This window comes from Fusarium mangiferae, assembly GCF_900044065.1.
Source record: "Fusarium mangiferae strain MRC7560 genome assembly, contig: FMAN_scaffold022, whole genome shotgun sequence".
In the NCBI taxonomy this organism is placed as follows: domain Eukaryota; kingdom Fungi; phylum Ascomycota; class Sordariomycetes; order Hypocreales; family Nectriaceae; genus Fusarium; species Fusarium mangiferae.
In genome coordinates this window covers 284,452-300,817 of record NW_024573942.1, presented here as the reverse complement: position 1 = coordinate 300,817, position 16,366 = coordinate 284,452, and the positions used below count along the sequence as shown (strand labels likewise).

Genomic DNA, 16,366 nt, shown 5'->3' with positions numbered 1-16,366 from the left:
GTGCAGTAGAGCGTGTCCATAGGGACCTGAGGAATGGTCAAGGTCGCGGTTCTGGGATCGGTTAAAGGCATAGATGTCGARGATCGTGTGACATCAGCGTATGATCGTTGTGGTCCGTCTGTTGCGCTCGTCGCAATAGTTTCGAGCTGTTCGCGGACCCGCTGTAGTTCTTCGGTCATCTGTTCTTTCATCTCGGCCATCTGCTTGCCCATCTCGYCCATCATCTCTCCCTGCTTTGCARCAGTYYCCTGMAGTTCCCTGGTCATTTCCATCTGTTCTCTCAGCGCTTCCTGCAATCTTTTTGTCTCCCTGTGCGACTCCACCAGGAGATCCAGCGCCTTCTGTAGCATGGCCCTTCCATCGCCGCTGCTGCCACTACTCTTTCGGGCCTCGGCCGGTCGGTCGATTTGTTCTTCGGTCGATATGTTTCGCGTCGTCTGACGGGTTGTCTTTCGCGTTTCTTCCTCAGTGTCCTCCAGTTGTCGCGCGGTGTCTCGGACTTTGCTCGTCGCTCTCATCACTCGATCCGATCGTTTTGGCGTCGAAAAGGGGGTGTCATCCTGCTCCACCACGATCTCGGCCCCTATTGGATCCGCCATCATGGCAAGCTAACCAGCCTCCACACACACTTTTTGTCAAACCAACAATCTCTGATTCCCTCAGGCGTCGTTATCCGTACAGTAGTAGTAGTAGGCTGTGAAGTCCTAGAGTGCTCCGATGCAGCTCTACCCCTCGCAAAACAGTAGCAGTACAAAGACGCTGACAATTGTGTGTCTTTATTTAGGCACCGAGGATTTGAGATTAGGCTGATGCGCAGGATGTGAGTGTCATGTGATAAAAGACGCCTCGGGACCAGCTTGGATCAGCAAAGAGCGACCTCGAACATGGCCTTCTTTTTGCCTCTGGTGATGCATACTCACGTATCTCGGCAGGTTATATCTGACTTAAAAGGCGAATGGTGAGAATATGCAGTATGTCTCCGTCTGTAACTGCCTCGTTTAAACAGTCCCCAGACAATTCCTCTGAAGTTAATAGTTAAATCGTCTCAGCCTCCCGATAGCATTGAGTGTCTCATGGATGATGAAGCCATTGACTTGTCTGTAATATCATGGCACTTGAGAGCGCACGTCCTGGTGTATAACGTCAAAATTCTTGCGCAAGTGCTCGAAGCAAGCGGCTTCACAAGTTTGACGACTGTTGGAAGATAATTGCCTCCATCGCCACGAGATCATCATCAACACTTCCTGTGTCTGACATGTTTGAGCGGCCCATATCACTACGATTCAGTTTTGCTTGCTTTGCATGACCCTCAAACGTCTAGCGATGAGGACCGGAATCTCAGCAAACCAAAATTGCCCATCACTAAGGAGCGTGGATTGGCGGTTCCCCTGTTAATTACGCACTGAATATGTTTCATAAAAGCGAAAAGCCACATTCATTCTTACATTCAAGTTCGAGTTCTATAGTAGACACAGAGCGAAGTGTCCCGGCGACTCCTAGTTCCCTTGGTGTGTAAATATGCGACATACCAGCAGCCAACAAGAAAGTGACTCAATTCCCAACATAAGTCGGATTCTTATCGAACCTGATCAGTTGGAAATTGTATAGGTAGGGAATGGTCTCTCCGGAGACAAAAAGAGGGATTGGAAAACGACGAAGTCTTTCCAACGCTTCCTTATCCAAAGATCCACGGGACCAACCTTGATTGGCTTCAAATAACATGACCACATGTAACGCATCCAGCTCTCCTTTAATTCGAGCACGCATTTCTCTCCACCAAGCATCACTCCAAGATGGGATCGTTGCTTCGTCCAATGATTCCGAACTGCCATGTTGTCCCATAATTTGAGGTCTACTTTCTGAGCTGCTGATAATAGCTCTATGACCGTCTAGCACATGGAGAATGATTCTGCTTGGGTGATGAGCACAAAAGACAAAAAAGATGACGAGTACGGCATGTCGGCCAATTTACTTACTGCATGTATCGGTGAAGAAATGTGACTGGATCGTTCTCGAGGGCACACTCCGAGGTGTTCGTCATACCGGGCTCCAGGTCCACTACCAAAACAATAGAACAAATGGAACTATCAGACAACTCAAACTTGACGACCGAAGCGACTGGGCAAGATGCAGGAACTGTGGGGTTGCCAAGCTTTTCCACAGCTCTTCTTACGGAATCCTGAGCGTCGAGTACCGCGATTGCCTGTAGTGTATATGGCCTTTCGACGATATATAGTGGAATGGGAACTTGTTTGCCACATCTGTGGCACGGAGAGTTAGTCTCAGGCGAGTAACACCCATGATCGCAAGGGCGGCACTGAATAATTCTTTCGCACGCCAACTTTGGCGCTTTCTTTGCAGACGGCATGTGCTGTTTACTGCCCCATGTAGGACAGGCTTGAATGCAAGTTGAGGCAGTGACAAGTAAGTAAATATGGCCTAGTCAGAAACGAATTTATGTTAGCGGTCAAATATCTCCTCAGATGGGCTCTTTCTTTCTTACGTATTGCTTGGTTGACTGGAATTAAAAACACAGAATAATATGGATGGCAGTATGACACTCTTATAAAAACTCAGGAGCACGAGTATGTGTCCCACGAAAAAGGCGGTGTGACAATCAGAAGCCAGTGATTGCAGGCTGAGAGCCGGTAGGATCCTCGTTTTCTCTCCCAATGATGCGGCCCGTTGGTGTGGCCATGGCGTTGTGGATAGCTTGGTCAAGAGATGGAGGACAAGCACCAAATGAAAAGACTTTCAGCCGCCTTTTGGAAGTTCCTCGAAGAGTGTGTTCAGGAATCGACCAATTTGCGTACCCGGCCAACTGTTATGGGGAGTGCGGCAAGGGGTCACTTCACCACTATGTCTAGTTAAGATGCATATTATCGCCGAAAAGAACAGGGAGAAGACATGGCAACGCTTTGCAGTTGGCTAACACGAAGGCTAGGCAGAAGGCAAGACCCTTCAGCATAACCCCACGTGTTGGCAATCGAACTGGGATCAATTGGTATGGTCATTTCAACACTATGTCAGAGGAAGCAACTTGAGAGACTCAAGACCCATGTGTACAGGCCAGCCATGCGACCGTGTCGGGCCTCATCACAGTATGACGTAGCCAACAATAACCCAAGGGGGCGGCTTCTACTATGTATAACCGGCAACGAACTTGCGGTCAAGTTTATGGAACAGGGGATCCGAAAGAGCGCCACATTCTAGGATATCCCGTGTTCATATTGCACGCCTAAATAAACATGATTGATTGTGTATGAGTGATCCAAAGATTCTGAATCTTCGCATGCTTCGCAATGGAATAGACGCTTCTTTTGTGTTCCGGCTCACCTAGCAGGCAGACTACAATCTAGATTACCCTGGTATTTGTCCCCGTCCCCATCATTCAGTCTACGGGAGCGGGCGTCGTAAACTTTGACACGAGAACATACTACTAACTAAGGAAGAAGATGCAAGGCACAGGGGGTGTGCTTGCGAATGAACGGGCGTTACTTTTGCAGAGTCTCATGATTATGGCAGAGTCAAACTTGGATGGTCTTGATACCCTGTGGCCGCTGCGTTGGCAATTTGACTAGGTTATGCACTCGAATTCCTTGATCTTAACACCGTCGATCCCAAGTCTATTGGACTTTTGCTCGAGCTTTGGTGTTGCGTTGGCATAGTTAGCCGCGATGTGATGCAGAGGCTACCCTGTTCTTTGTCACAGTCTCGATTGTCTAACTAGCACCAGCAAACGAGATTTTGACAAGTGTGAGTCATAAACATAACTTACCATGAATAGCTCTAAGGTTCTTCAGTCGGTAATCTTTGATCTCCTTATTCACCAAATCCGATTATCTCATCTTCCTCAATGCACTATCTGTACTAAATCACTGGTCAAGTCTAATGACACTTGTTCACAAATACGCTCGCACGTGTCTCGGCAGGTTATATGTGATTTGAATGGCGAACAGTGTGATTGCATTTAGCTGCCTCGTTGAACATCATTGCTACATGATGTCATCTCGAGTTGACAAACTCCTCAGATTTCCAACTCTCCGTTTCTGAACCTACGAAGACTCCTCCCGGAAAATTTCTCCCAATCTAAGGATAGATAATTCGTCTCAGCCTCCTGGTAGCATTGAGTCATTGATGACGAAGCCGTTGACTTGCCTATAGTATCAACGCCACTTGAACGCGCACATCCTGGTGTACAGTGCGCGAGTACTCGAAGCAAGCGGGCTCGCACAAGCTCGACGACTGTTGGAAGATGATTGTCTCCATCGCTATGCAATCATCAACGACACTTCCCGTGTTTGGCGTGCTCAGGCGGTCCGTACTGGTCAGAAGGATTACGGCAGGAACAGGGATCCTTCTGCATCCGGGCCATTCTTGTTATTTGTATTAGCACATGTACCTCCGTATAGAGTTGGAGTCATGAGATACGTTGGAGATTTTTGTCTCCGACTCTACTGAAAAGTTTATCAATAAAGTCCGAGACATGTATTGAATTAAGCTGAAAGCTGGAGGTTACCGAAAGAGACAGAGTTTTTCTTCTGCTTGTCAGACTTGACTCATTCTGTCGTTAGTTGTCCGACTACGATTCAGTCTCGCTTGTTTTGCATGTCCCTCAAACGTCTATCGAATAGGGCTGGAATATCAAGGAGTTCGGATTACGAATTGGCGGTTCTCTTGGCGAACACTCAGGTATTTAGGTCGTCCCTTAGCTATTTCTCTTTCCCGGCTGGGTGTAGTTGCAGGCTATTTCGCACCTTGTCCAACCGGCTTTATCTGCCGAGTGAATTTACGGCCGTTTTGAGATCAGGAACTAGTCAACTGAGACTAGCAATTTCGTTGGAGACTCAAGTCTAATCGTTCGTATGGGAAAATTGGGCATACTCTAGCAGGTGGAGGGAAGCAAGTAAGCCATTCCCAGATCCTATTGCCGCGAGGCCCATACAAGGAATAAGTTAGGGAATCACGACTTAGTCACTACGTAGTGAAAGGTTGCAAAAATAAGAGGCAAATGGTTTAGAAGAGGAACAGTGCCGGAAAGAAAAGAAGGGCTGCCTTGCCGAGCCTGCGTAGACTTTTTAGAAAGTATCCGGATGGATTGTCTGATCCCCCTCCTCCCTACCACTCCGAATGACTCAGTTTACTACACGATCGTCATAGAGAACTATCGTTAGAATAGATCCTGTGCTCGTCCTCGCTGCCCAGTGTTTGAATGCATGCCCTCCTGGTATCTCACATCGCATCGACCCAGCCTGTTGATCCCCATCAATTGAGGAACCAGCGCGAGGCCATTGGCCTTGTCCAGAACTTGCCCGATTGGACCGTTCAATCCGACTCCTCGTCTCTGAGCCTGTCGCCACTAACGAGTGACCATCCCTCCGCGTTCTCGTCTGCGCCAGGCCCCTTGATCGAAGCCCCCCAGCGCTTGATGGCAATATCGTGCTTCTCTGGTTTGAGTCCATTGTAGAGCACCTCCTGGGTAAACTCAACTGTGTCCAAGGCTGGATCACCGACGGAGGCTGCGGCTGCAACTGCCTCTACGTCCGGACCTGCGTTGCTGCCCTTCGTATGTTCCAGATCGCTCACGCCTTGCGATGGAAGTGTCGTCCATGCCTCGGACTCAGCAGGCTCGTAATCATCAATACTCGATAGCTCCTCAGCAGCCGCGATGGCCTTCGCAGTACGGGTGGCCTTCCTCAATTCCAGATCGACAGTCGAAGTCGCGTCATCATCATCGCCAGTCTCTGCTATTATGCTGAGTGCGTCGGTCGGGTCCGTTCCGCTACCAAGATTTCTGAAGCGAGCCAGTCCAATGGCACGATTGAACACCAACATAAAAAATCCCAGGACCCAATTGACCACGTCAACGCCGCAGGGGCACCGAAAGTCATGAGCCTCCTCTGCGTTGCCGTCAGTCTCTGCGTTGCCGTCAGTCTCCGCGTCAACAAATGCAGCCGCACCTGGAGCAGCCTCAGCGTTCTTCTCCTCGTCCTGTCTTTCCTTATCTTTCCGCATTTCCTCTGCCCTGGTCAATCTCTCCTCCTCTTCCTCGAGTTTGACAGCGTGGAAAGAAGGATCAACAAAGGCAACCCTAAAGCCGCTGTCGCGCTCGATGATCTGCGGCATCATCTTGCTTGGCCCAAGTTGCGGCACCGATGAGATCCCTGGCACACTGAAATAATGGCATCCCGCTTTGCGGTGTCGAAGTCGAAGAAGATGTCTTTTAGCTGAGTAGCCAGATGTACGATCTAGAAATACCGATCATTACACATCTCGATACTCTCGACATAGTCGAAAATCTGTATCTCGTCGAAGCTGTATCTCGATTGCTTGAGCCAGCCGTTGGGGAAGAAGGGGGGATCACGACGAAGTCCTTCCTGCCTTCGTACTTCTTCCTCTCCAGCTTCTTGGGCCAGTCGTGTCTCCTCGGCTTCTCCCGGCTTCTACTCGTCTTCAAATTGCATCTTCGTCCTTCGTCTGTGTGTCGCTGTCTTGCTGTCTCGCATTTTGGTTTTCGCTCTCCTTTATCTCCCAGGTTTCTCTCTTCGCCTGCTGCTCTTTCTGGGCTTCAGCAGCAACAGATCTTCTCAGAATGTCATCCTCTGCCTCATTCTCCGACGCGAAAAATCTCGTAGAACACCATTCCTTGCTTCGTTATCCGTCTTAAAATCCGCTAGAATCGTTTCCTGCGCTTGTTTCACGGCCGATAACTCTGCGATCTGTATGGAAACTTTACTTGGCTTCTGCAGAGACTTGTCACAGGGTCCGGATTCAGCCTCTTTGGCGAAGAATAAGCCCGCAACTAGATCATGTTCCAGCAAAAAGTTGACATACATCCTCCCCGATCTGGTGCCTTGGCGTCCTCGCCCTTCTTATGCCTCGTGTCACTAGCGGTAGTCTGCTCTTTCGTATTGATGGACTCTTCCGCTAAAGTCTGATTCCCTCCTGTGGTGACCCTGGCAATTCCCGTCTCTAGTTCCTTTCTGGCCGAGACCAGGTCCTTTTCAGTCTCGTCGCGAGCGCGGGCGTCGTAGAGCGCCTGCTTCTCGAGAAAGTTCAGCTTTCCCTGGGCAACGGCAAGGTCTTTCTGGAGGCATTGCTTGCGCTGACTCATGGTCTTCGCGTCGGTCTCGGCCTTCGTCAGCTTGGCCCTCATGTCCTTCGTCTTATTGGAGAGCTGCCGAACGTTAGCACTCAGCGACTGGTTGCGCCGTTTCGTGGTCTGCAGCTCGTTCTGATAATGGGTCATAAGCTGCTTCAGATCCATCGTTTCCCCGGCCATCGCTGCCGACGCGTTGGCCCTGTGTTCGACCGAGGCCCTCAAGATGACATTTTCTCTCCCCAGGTACTTGGTGTGCTGCACGTGGTTGAAAATCGCCTGGTTAGCCATGAATACTGCTGAAGGGTCTATATTTTCTTTTCGCATAATGATTTAAACGTCTCCAGTTAAAGTCTGATTCTTTCGACTCGCATAAGACTGCGTTCGACCAGGCTTTTCGGATTTTCTTCCATTCTAAATGTAAATGTATGTCTTACGTATCATCTCTAAAGGGGTTACTGAGTGTTGTATCTGCTTGACCTTCAAATCTGCTGTTCGAGGCATCTACTGATGGTTTCCTACATTGGTTCGTATAGAGCAAGAGCTTTACTCATAGTGTTGAGATCCGAACTGCTAATTGGCTGTTGGATACGCGTAAGTACGATGGGGTGAGCATATTAAGTGTGGATTCAAACGTTGTGATGTTATTGACTTGTTCTCTTGATTCTTGTTCAATCTGTCAGAGAGGGGTGAAACCCCTCTCTTGGATACAAGAGTAATATCGTAATAAAGGAAGTGGAGCCCATCCCCAGCCACCAATCTAACATTGGCTTGCCCCACTGAGTCCTGGACTGAGAGGCCCTGCTAATCTGCAGGGTAGGTGCCTCAGGCATCATCGATATTACACAAGGCTACGGAGCGGTCAACCCTTTATCCGTCTTGGTGCAAAGGCTAAAACATAAATGCACCTACGTCACCTACTGATAACTGGGTGCAAAATCGAAAATAATGAATATCAACAATCTGCCTGCCGAGATCAATAATCACATACTCAGCTACCTATTTGCCAATGATATCTACAATCTCTTAAGGGTAAATAGGTTTTTCTCCTTTGTTCATGAGTATTTATGGCGAAACCATGCAACCACGGCTCTCACATGGGCCGCCAGACACGGCAAACTCGAAATGTTCGAAAAAGCTTTACATCACCAATCTGCTTTTTGCGCGCCTGAGGATTTCTACATCGACACAGAATTTGGTCCATATCGCCGCACACTCCTGCATCTCACAACAGATTGCTATGATGAGACGGTTGATAGTATGGTGAAATATCTCATCGATAAAAATGCCAACCAAGAAGCAGTCGACGAATTTGGAACAACTCCTTTAGACCTGGCCTGCAAACAACAAAATTTTCGCTGCGCCATAGCTCTGATCAAGAAGGGCGCGTGTGTCAATGACGATCAGTTACATGTCTTTATATCTGGGCTTAAAACGAAAAGTCGCGATGGACTTATTCCCGATGAGCTCCAGTTCGGCCACTTGCGGAGGCAACTGTTCTCTATGATAATATCCGAAAACCGCAGGGTCCTCACGAACCTGGATGATGGGCACACTCCACTGATGCGGGCCGCTTATGATGGCGAAACTTCCACAGTCCAGCTTCTGCTTGAATCAACAACGGATGTGGATTATTGTGGTCACGAGAATGAAACAGCACTAATGCGTGCTGTAGACGGGAAGAACGCTGATTGCGTTGAACTTCTCATAAACTGCGGTGCTGATGTTAATCTTCCCGACGTCGATGGACAATCGGCAGCTTGCCGCCTGCCTGTTGACTCTTTCGATCCGCGGTGGAGCCGCATCTGGGTTCTTTTTCTCGAGAGGGGCTGTGATCTAGTATCAACGTATTGGAAGCCAGATGTCGGTACAGCAGTTTCGTTCCTCCAGCACGCAGTTTATCAAGCTTTGAAAGGCGATGATCTCCTGTTAGACTTGATCGTCAGACACGGGACAGCAATCGGGTTGCTAGAGATCGACGAGGTCTCTGAGGCGTTAGAAACGGTGAACTACGATCCACAGCGTTTTGTCAAGCACGGATTTTGCGAAGGAAATATTGATGATTTGCTTTATAGAGGCCATGCTGGCCACGACGCCCAAGACCTGACAAAACCTGCCTTGCTACAGTTGCAGCAGAACATCAAGGAGCATTTTGTAACAGTCGTGCATAAGTAAAAGAATTCTACCTAGAATCGATTTTAGTATGGTGCACTAGACAGACAGTCAATCAACCAGCATAATGTGCATTGCGACCGTTACTCTGGTTGTGTCTTGAACTAACACATCAAGTAGTCGAGCTTGTCCCAGGTATTGTCCTCGTTTATAGTATCGAATAAAGTACCACATGCTACTGACATGAGTGAGGTAGTCTACCAAGAACTTCTGAAGCACTTTGCTACAATTGACGAACGGTAGTTCAGTATAGTCATGATTCTTGACATTCGTCGGTCTCTGGTGATAATATGATCTGGCATGTTTCTTGCAATCTAAGCTTGGACATTAATCTAAGGAACTATCTAGAGTTAGGGGATCAATTTTCTTCTGGTTCGCAGCCGTATCGACGGTAACGGCAATAAGCCACATGAGCATGGGGCCATCAGCAGTAACATCTTCCAGGCCAAGAACGTTGCCGCCGTTCTCTCGAGCATGGTTCGCCATCAAAGCGGTGACAGGCTGAAACTGGACAAGGACACTGAAGTCTGAACCAGGGGCGGCAGCCTTCATCTTGTCAACATACTCCTCGTGTTTCTCGTCCATAAATTTCATGATGCAGATATCGCTTGTAGTCGTTCCAGTCATCCAGTTGGCACTGCAGTTGATAAGTTGTGCCCAGGACAAGCCGATCAGCAACACAATGCAACTGAAGTGCAGGGCTTCTTCATGTGCGAGTGCTGCAAAAAACCAAAGAGTTGTGATACGATCGAAGAACTCAAGTGGGACCCGATCTCGGATCCCACGGGCCTGCTCTGTTCAGGCCGCGTGGGACGCTTGACGTATGAATCCGATGTTGACCAACGACTAGCGCCCACGAGGACGAAAAGCCATTCGGATGTTGAATCTGCAGAAATCGTCTCAACAAGAAAAACGAGAAAGTGCGTCACGAAAATTCGGTCCATGCCCGTAGACGTTCGTGGTCATGCTCAGCTCTCTCCGGATACGATAAGGCTTTTCACGAATCGAAAAACAGGCCTGACGAAGTTGATATTTGCAGCTACTGCGGTGATGAGTTTCTGCGATCTAGCAATGGCCCTGTTACGGGTGCCCTGAGCGACGATAATCCGCCTCGACACGGGACAAATCAGGTCTGGGATGAGCGTACGAGACATCTTGAAAAGGTACATAAATTCAAGGAGTGCGTCCCGTTCAGGAAGTTCAAACACAGTCACGCGGCCACAAATGGAAAGTGAATCAACATGCTCGAGGATGCCTGCATGTTGGAAGCGGACACAGAGACTCGGCAGATGCACCAGTCCAATACTTTACGATACACATGAGGTTCGGATTAATACTGCTGCGGAGGAGGGACCTGGTCTTAAACTGTCCCCATACTGGCACATCCAATACTCGCGTGAAACTCCGCGGTGCTCGTCCAACGGGCTCATGTCCCTCAAGCACCCGGTAAGCTGTCGAATAGGTATCAATTTGTAGAATGTAGCCGTGACTCTGTTAATATATCTCGAGACATTGCTGACATTCGTCACATTATAGGTCCCTAAATTCTTCATAGTAAATACGACATCGTAGTCAACATGTGAGGTAGCGAGGGTCTTTGATGAGTCCGCGAAACGAGAGCAGGTCCTCGAAGGGAATCAAGAATCAAGGTTCAGTGTTAGAGACTCCGCTGCGCCTTGCCGCAAAGCCATACAGTGTTTAGAACTTATACCAGAATTGGGTTCCGTGTGCTGCGCCGTTGGCGATAGGTTCGCATTCCCGCGACATGCTACGTATGACTGCTAACGTGGCTTCGATGGCTCTTTCGAATGAGTTTGGCAGGGAGTATGCCTTGACGACGAGTTCTTGGCCTGGCACTTAGTCACCCGTGGCGAGAAATGCGGCAGTGCAACGTCCAACGTCACAGGCGCACAACGCGGCCTTGTTAGGCTAGTCCTAACTAGGCTAGGCTGGACTGATCACTGTCTACAATGCCCCAGCATTTCTGCCCTCGACGGATAACAGACGCCCAGTCTCAATTATACTATTCCGCTATTCGTACGAACTGATCTCATCAGGATGCTTGCTATCGTATTTTTCATTTCAATCGCCATCCATGACTTCATGACGCTGCATTGTCGTGCGTGTTCCGTGCACTGGAAACAGGACACAATGGCTGGCCCCTGCCAAGGACGTCTAGAAACATCCGTTTCGGGTCTTTCATGTTAGCCAGCGCTTCTCATGTACTCAATGCATTGGCCAGCTTCAGAGATAACAAGGACTGGTGTGACGAATGTACCACAGTCCCGGCCGCACCGTATCTGACGGAGATGCCGGTGCCGACGCGAAACGTGCGCAGTCCTGTGAGCCGCCTTGAGCTACGCGTCTAATGTGGAATGCGACCGTGGTAAAGCGCGTTCAGAATACGCGAAGTGGGGGAAGGCGTTGGATCACTTACCCCAAAATCAAGACCCCGCCTGCGTCATTTCACATCAGCCCCTCATCCGGCTGTGTCGCCCCATATCATCCTTACAGCGATGCGATCCTGCAGAAATCGAGATTAAAGGGTTTACAACCACAAAGTCGCGCAAAAACTTCCTTCCAGGCTTGAGGACTCGTCAGAGTCCTTCATCCCAGACATTGCTAAACTATGACTCAGATGTACAAGGACTGTCAGACCCTACTGCCATAACGCTCACTGCACATTGGTTGAAGTACCCTACAGTCGCCCACCATAACCTCCTGGCCTGACACTTGCTGCTTTGCCATTCTTTCAATGAGAGTTTTCTTCTGTGTGCGTTGCGACGAGTTGTCCCGAGAAACTTGAGGACTTTGCTTCAATCTACACGTCACTGTAGCCCTTACGTCTCGGGCAATATGTGAGCAAGTTTGGCGACAATACGTGCACGACATGTTGGTGACCATTCATTTTCCGTTTATTTTCCTCTTATTCTTAGCATGGTCCCCTTGTCTTTCCGTCGCCCAACTTGTTCTTCCAACCACCTTCGGCTTTAAAGATTTCACCGACCGCTTTGCCGACTTCCAAGAGGTGGCGGTCACGATATCGTGGTGCGACGAGGGAAAGACCGATGGGCATGCCGTGGTCACCCTTGAAGCCTGGCACATTCAGGACTGGGACATGAAGGCCCTACACGATTGTTAATCTTCGTAGGATTCGTACACAGTTTGTACGTACACTCCACATTGCGCAGAAAATGTGGCTTCCTGTAGTCTTCAGACCAACAGGGGCCTCGTCTGGTACACTCGGTGTGATGATGGCTGCATACTGTGAGGCAATAAAGTCGAATACAGGCCTCATGGCAGCCAAGCTATCGCTAGCCATTAGTTGCGTTTTGTGAGTGAAATTGTCGGCGTTCTCGACGTGCTCGATCAAGACTTGGCCGATCTGGTCCTTTCCAACTCGATACTCTGGTAGGAAAGAGGTACGGCCCTCGGTGTGAAGCCCAATACGATACCACTCTGGCACATCATCGAACTCAGCAGAGAGGTTAATTTCTTCAACTTTTGCCCCGTGTAATCTAAGAAGATCTGCAGCGCGGGCGAGAGCTTTTTGCGTTCCAGGACCAGCCATGGGCCAGATGCTCGTCTTGCAGATTGCGAAACGTGCACCTGCGATGCCTTGAAAAGACAGATCGTCGTCTTCGTCGTCTCGAAGATCAAAGATATTGGCCAGGAGGATCAGATCTTCGATAGATCGTGCATACCATCCAAGAGTGTCGTACATAAGAGCATATATCTTCTGACCTTCGCGAGACACAGAGTTCCAGGTTGGCTTGAACCCATAGATCCCATTGAATGACGCGGGGCGGATCAGGGAGCCGCCTGTCTGTGTCCCAAGAGCCATGGGAGCTTGAAAATCGGCAACAGCAGCTCCGGAGCCGCTGGACGATCCGCCTGGGGTGCGTAGAGGGTCATGAGGATTGTGAGTCTTGGGGCCGACATGGATAGCAGCGAACTCAGTCGTAGTTGTTTTACCTAACTTGTCAGATGCAAGTGTGCAGAGCATATATAGAACATACCGAAGATGAGGGCACCAGCATGACGAAGGATTCGTACGGAAGCAGCATCTGTCTCGGGAAAATGGCCATCGTATAGTGGCGAGTTGAACTGAGTAGGCATGTCTGTGCAACAGTAAGCTCCGGTCTTGGTGATGGGTGCAGGTCTGGCCAACTGACCTTTTGTGTAAATGACATCTTTTACGGCGATTGGAAGTCCATGAAGAGGTCCTCTATCTTTCTTAGGGATCTCATCTAGAAGCTTTGCTTCCTGCATGACCCTCTTCTCGTCCAGGTAAGCCCACGCTTTGACGTCTTCGTCGCGTGCCTTGATTCTCTCAAATAAGGACTCGGCATACTCTTGGACTGAAGTCTCATTTGCCTGGATCTTCCCAAGAGCTTCAGAAGCCGTGAGTTTCCATGGCTCGATATGATGAGTTTCGGTGGACGCCTGATTGCTCATAACGCTTGCTATCCTTCGATTTTCGGGAAGGGATCACCAGTCAAGGGACGTTTTAGTTCTTGGAGTGCCTTGCTAGAACTAGTGATGGCCCTCGTAAGATGTAAACTTGGCTTTCTCAATGATGCGGAGAACAAGCTGGACGCTCAGGCATGCGAGATAAAGACACAGTTTGGGAACTGATCCTGTTATATAGGCATTGAGCGTGAGAGAGTGGGATGTATCCCCGTTCGATTCTGCTGAAACACATGGGTACATCATACAGCATGAGATGCACGCCGTCTCTAGAATGGCCTAGGTAGTTTGTAATGGTGGCACAGAATATCTTACAAAAGTTCCATGGATATGCATCTGACGCTTCCAATGCGCCAGGCAAACTTGGATTCAAGGTGGAAAAAGCAAAAACGCTCAGAGGCCAATTGGGCACCTCACGTCCCATGGCGATGGCGGGACAGAGAGGGGGTTCAATGCAGAGTACGACATTCAATCACGTGGCTTGTTGCTGACATTGCATGCACATGCTTCTCCAACTTCACACCACCATCATGGGTGTCTCGTCGGATGGCCGCGCTACTGGCCCTTCATGCACTACATCTCCAGGTCTTGCCTGTCTCCATCCATCTCGATTTGACACCCGAAAATAGCCAAATGTGTCCTGCCTATCCCAGAGAACGGCCGTCCCATACAAATAACCCCTCCATTTGTCCTTCGTCACCTGTTCTGATGACGATGACGAGTGACATCCATTACTGAGTACACAAACCGATGGTAACCTTGTACCTCGAGCATACCGGTAGTCACATCAGCCACGAGGCAATTGAACAGCGTCTCTAGACGTCACGCTTTTCCAGGTGGCCGGTCGCCAATCTGCCTGATGAAAGCCAGGACGTTCCCCACATTGTACGAGAAAGGAGCGATCTTGCAGTATCGAGAGGATCTTGCACATTGCCAAGAGCTCAGCCTGCTCTGAATGCGCAGCTTCCTTTCTGCTTGACATATGTGATGGTAAGCTCATCGCTAGGCGTGCTGGTCGACCCATCGAAGGGATTGTCAGTTAGACTCATTGACGAGGAAAGTTGACAAACCCTCTGTACAGAATCGCAAGAAGAAGAACCAAATCTAGCCAAACATCACGGCCGCGGCGATACTCGAGACGAGTTTGCGATGTAGACGACGGACAATTGAACCAAATCCATCCCTCCAACCTGTTTCCAGACGAGATGATGACTCTGTTGTGCAAGGCTTTACAAAAGTGATCCAATAATCGCCTGTTCGACACCGCGGGTTTACGTCCGAGACGTAGTGGCAAATCGAAATCACTTGTACAACAGATGAACGGGTCGATTGAGGAGGTTCACGAACACATTGTAGGAGTATCGGCACGAAACTCGTTGAGACAAGGCTACAGCGCTTGGAGATGGAATATGGCATCTACCTGCGGTCCAGAAGGAGGGGAGAAGAACTGTGGAGGGAGAATGCACAGACGATACATCGCGGGTAGAGCGTTTCCGGAGCGAGGTCCCGTATGACTGTCAATTATCGTCATGATGATGGATTGGGCAACTGACTCCATAGAAGCCAACAAGCTTTCAATGCCTTGCCAAACCCTATACATCCTATTTCCGTCCGATTCCGCCAACCAGGAAAGTCTACCATCCCATACCACCCGGATCACAATACGCCATCTCCCAAGACTCTCCCGCTGGAAATTGCCGTGGGCTCTTCCTCGAAGCGATTCGAAGCTCGTCGTGGAGCGCTCAAGTCTGTTACCGAGGGAGTATTTGTCGGAAGCTCATCGCTGAGCCTGTGCTCGTCTCTGGCGGAGGACTTGGTGCACTCGAGGCCGGATTGGCTGTCAGCGAACAAGACATAGCCGGCGTCCAAGTCTGTAACATACTGATTGCTTCAGAACTAGACGAGAGAGTAACTCTAGCTGTTGCTACCGATATGCTTATTGGTGAAAGCAAGACGGAGCAGCGTATGTATTGACATGGCGGGAGAGTTGTTTGAAAAGCGAGGGGAAGTTTGCTGAAGTGGTAGCTCATTGAGCAGTGTACCCCGCCCGAATTTCTCGACATGGACAATGTGTGCTCGTTTGCACTGTTAAGCTGTATACGCCCCTGTCGGAGCTTTCGAAATGTCTCGCGTCCGTTTTACCACATGCCGCTGTCCCTCCGTTGACCTTTATAGATTGAGCCAACGAGGGTTGCCTATTTCCCATTAGCACTCAGGTTCATCGTGATATACGGTGTTGGATTACATACGTATTAGCCTTCATCGGTAGCTTGCCATACCTTGAGTGCTACTTGTAACATTTTGCCTCACTGCGCCTTTTTCGCCCCCAGGTACCGCATACTTAGTTCAACGTATTTCGAATCCTTCCATGGAATTCCTTCTTGCTCTGGGTGTTTTTACAAAGTGCCCGATCCTTTTATTTCCTGTCGAAAATAAGGCATTATTTTGGCTATGAACACGCCATCGCCTAAGGACTGGATCTGGTTTGCCTCCATTATATATTTCTTCAGTTGCTTCTCTTCCTTTTGCTTTTTCTCTAAAGTTTTCCTCGAGACTGCTGTCGCTTTGGCCGCCTTTGCGCGTCGCGATTTGAAAGCGTATGGGGCTCTCGCTGCTTGCTTTGTG

At 49.4% G+C, this 16,366-nt stretch overlaps 3 protein-coding genes across 3 annotated transcripts; 1 reads left to right on the top strand and 2 right to left on the bottom strand.

Moving 5' to 3' along the window:
- Nucleotides 1–5,325: 5,325 nt before the first annotated feature.
- On the bottom strand, nt 5,326–6,129 carry FMAN_14166 (uncharacterized protein; the record flags this gene model as incomplete). The annotated part of the gene is made up of 1 exon (XM_041825596.1): nt 5,326–6,129. The coding sequence occupies one exon, from the start codon at nt 6,127–6,129 to the stop codon at nt 5,326–5,328; it is 804 nt and encodes a 267-aa protein (XP_041690961.1).
- Nucleotides 6,130–8,224: 2,095 nt separating this feature from the next.
- On the top strand, nt 8,225–9,274 carry FMAN_14167 (uncharacterized protein; the record flags this gene model as incomplete). The annotated part of the gene is made up of 1 exon (XM_041825595.1): nt 8,225–9,274. One exon carries the CDS (start codon nt 8,225–8,227, stop codon nt 9,272–9,274), a length of 1,050 nt encoding a protein of 349 aa, XP_041690960.1.
- Nucleotides 9,275–12,203: 2,929 nt separating this feature from the next.
- FMAN_14168 (uncharacterized protein) lies at nt 12,204–13,729 on the bottom strand (the record flags this gene model as incomplete). Its single annotated transcript, XM_041825594.1, has 4 exons — nt 12,204–12,398; nt 12,447–13,246; nt 13,291–13,392; nt 13,447–13,729. 4 exons carry the CDS (start codon nt 13,727–13,729, stop codon nt 12,204–12,206), a joined length of 1,380 nt encoding a protein of 459 aa, XP_041690959.1.
- Nucleotides 13,730–16,366: the final 2,637 nt, after the last annotated feature.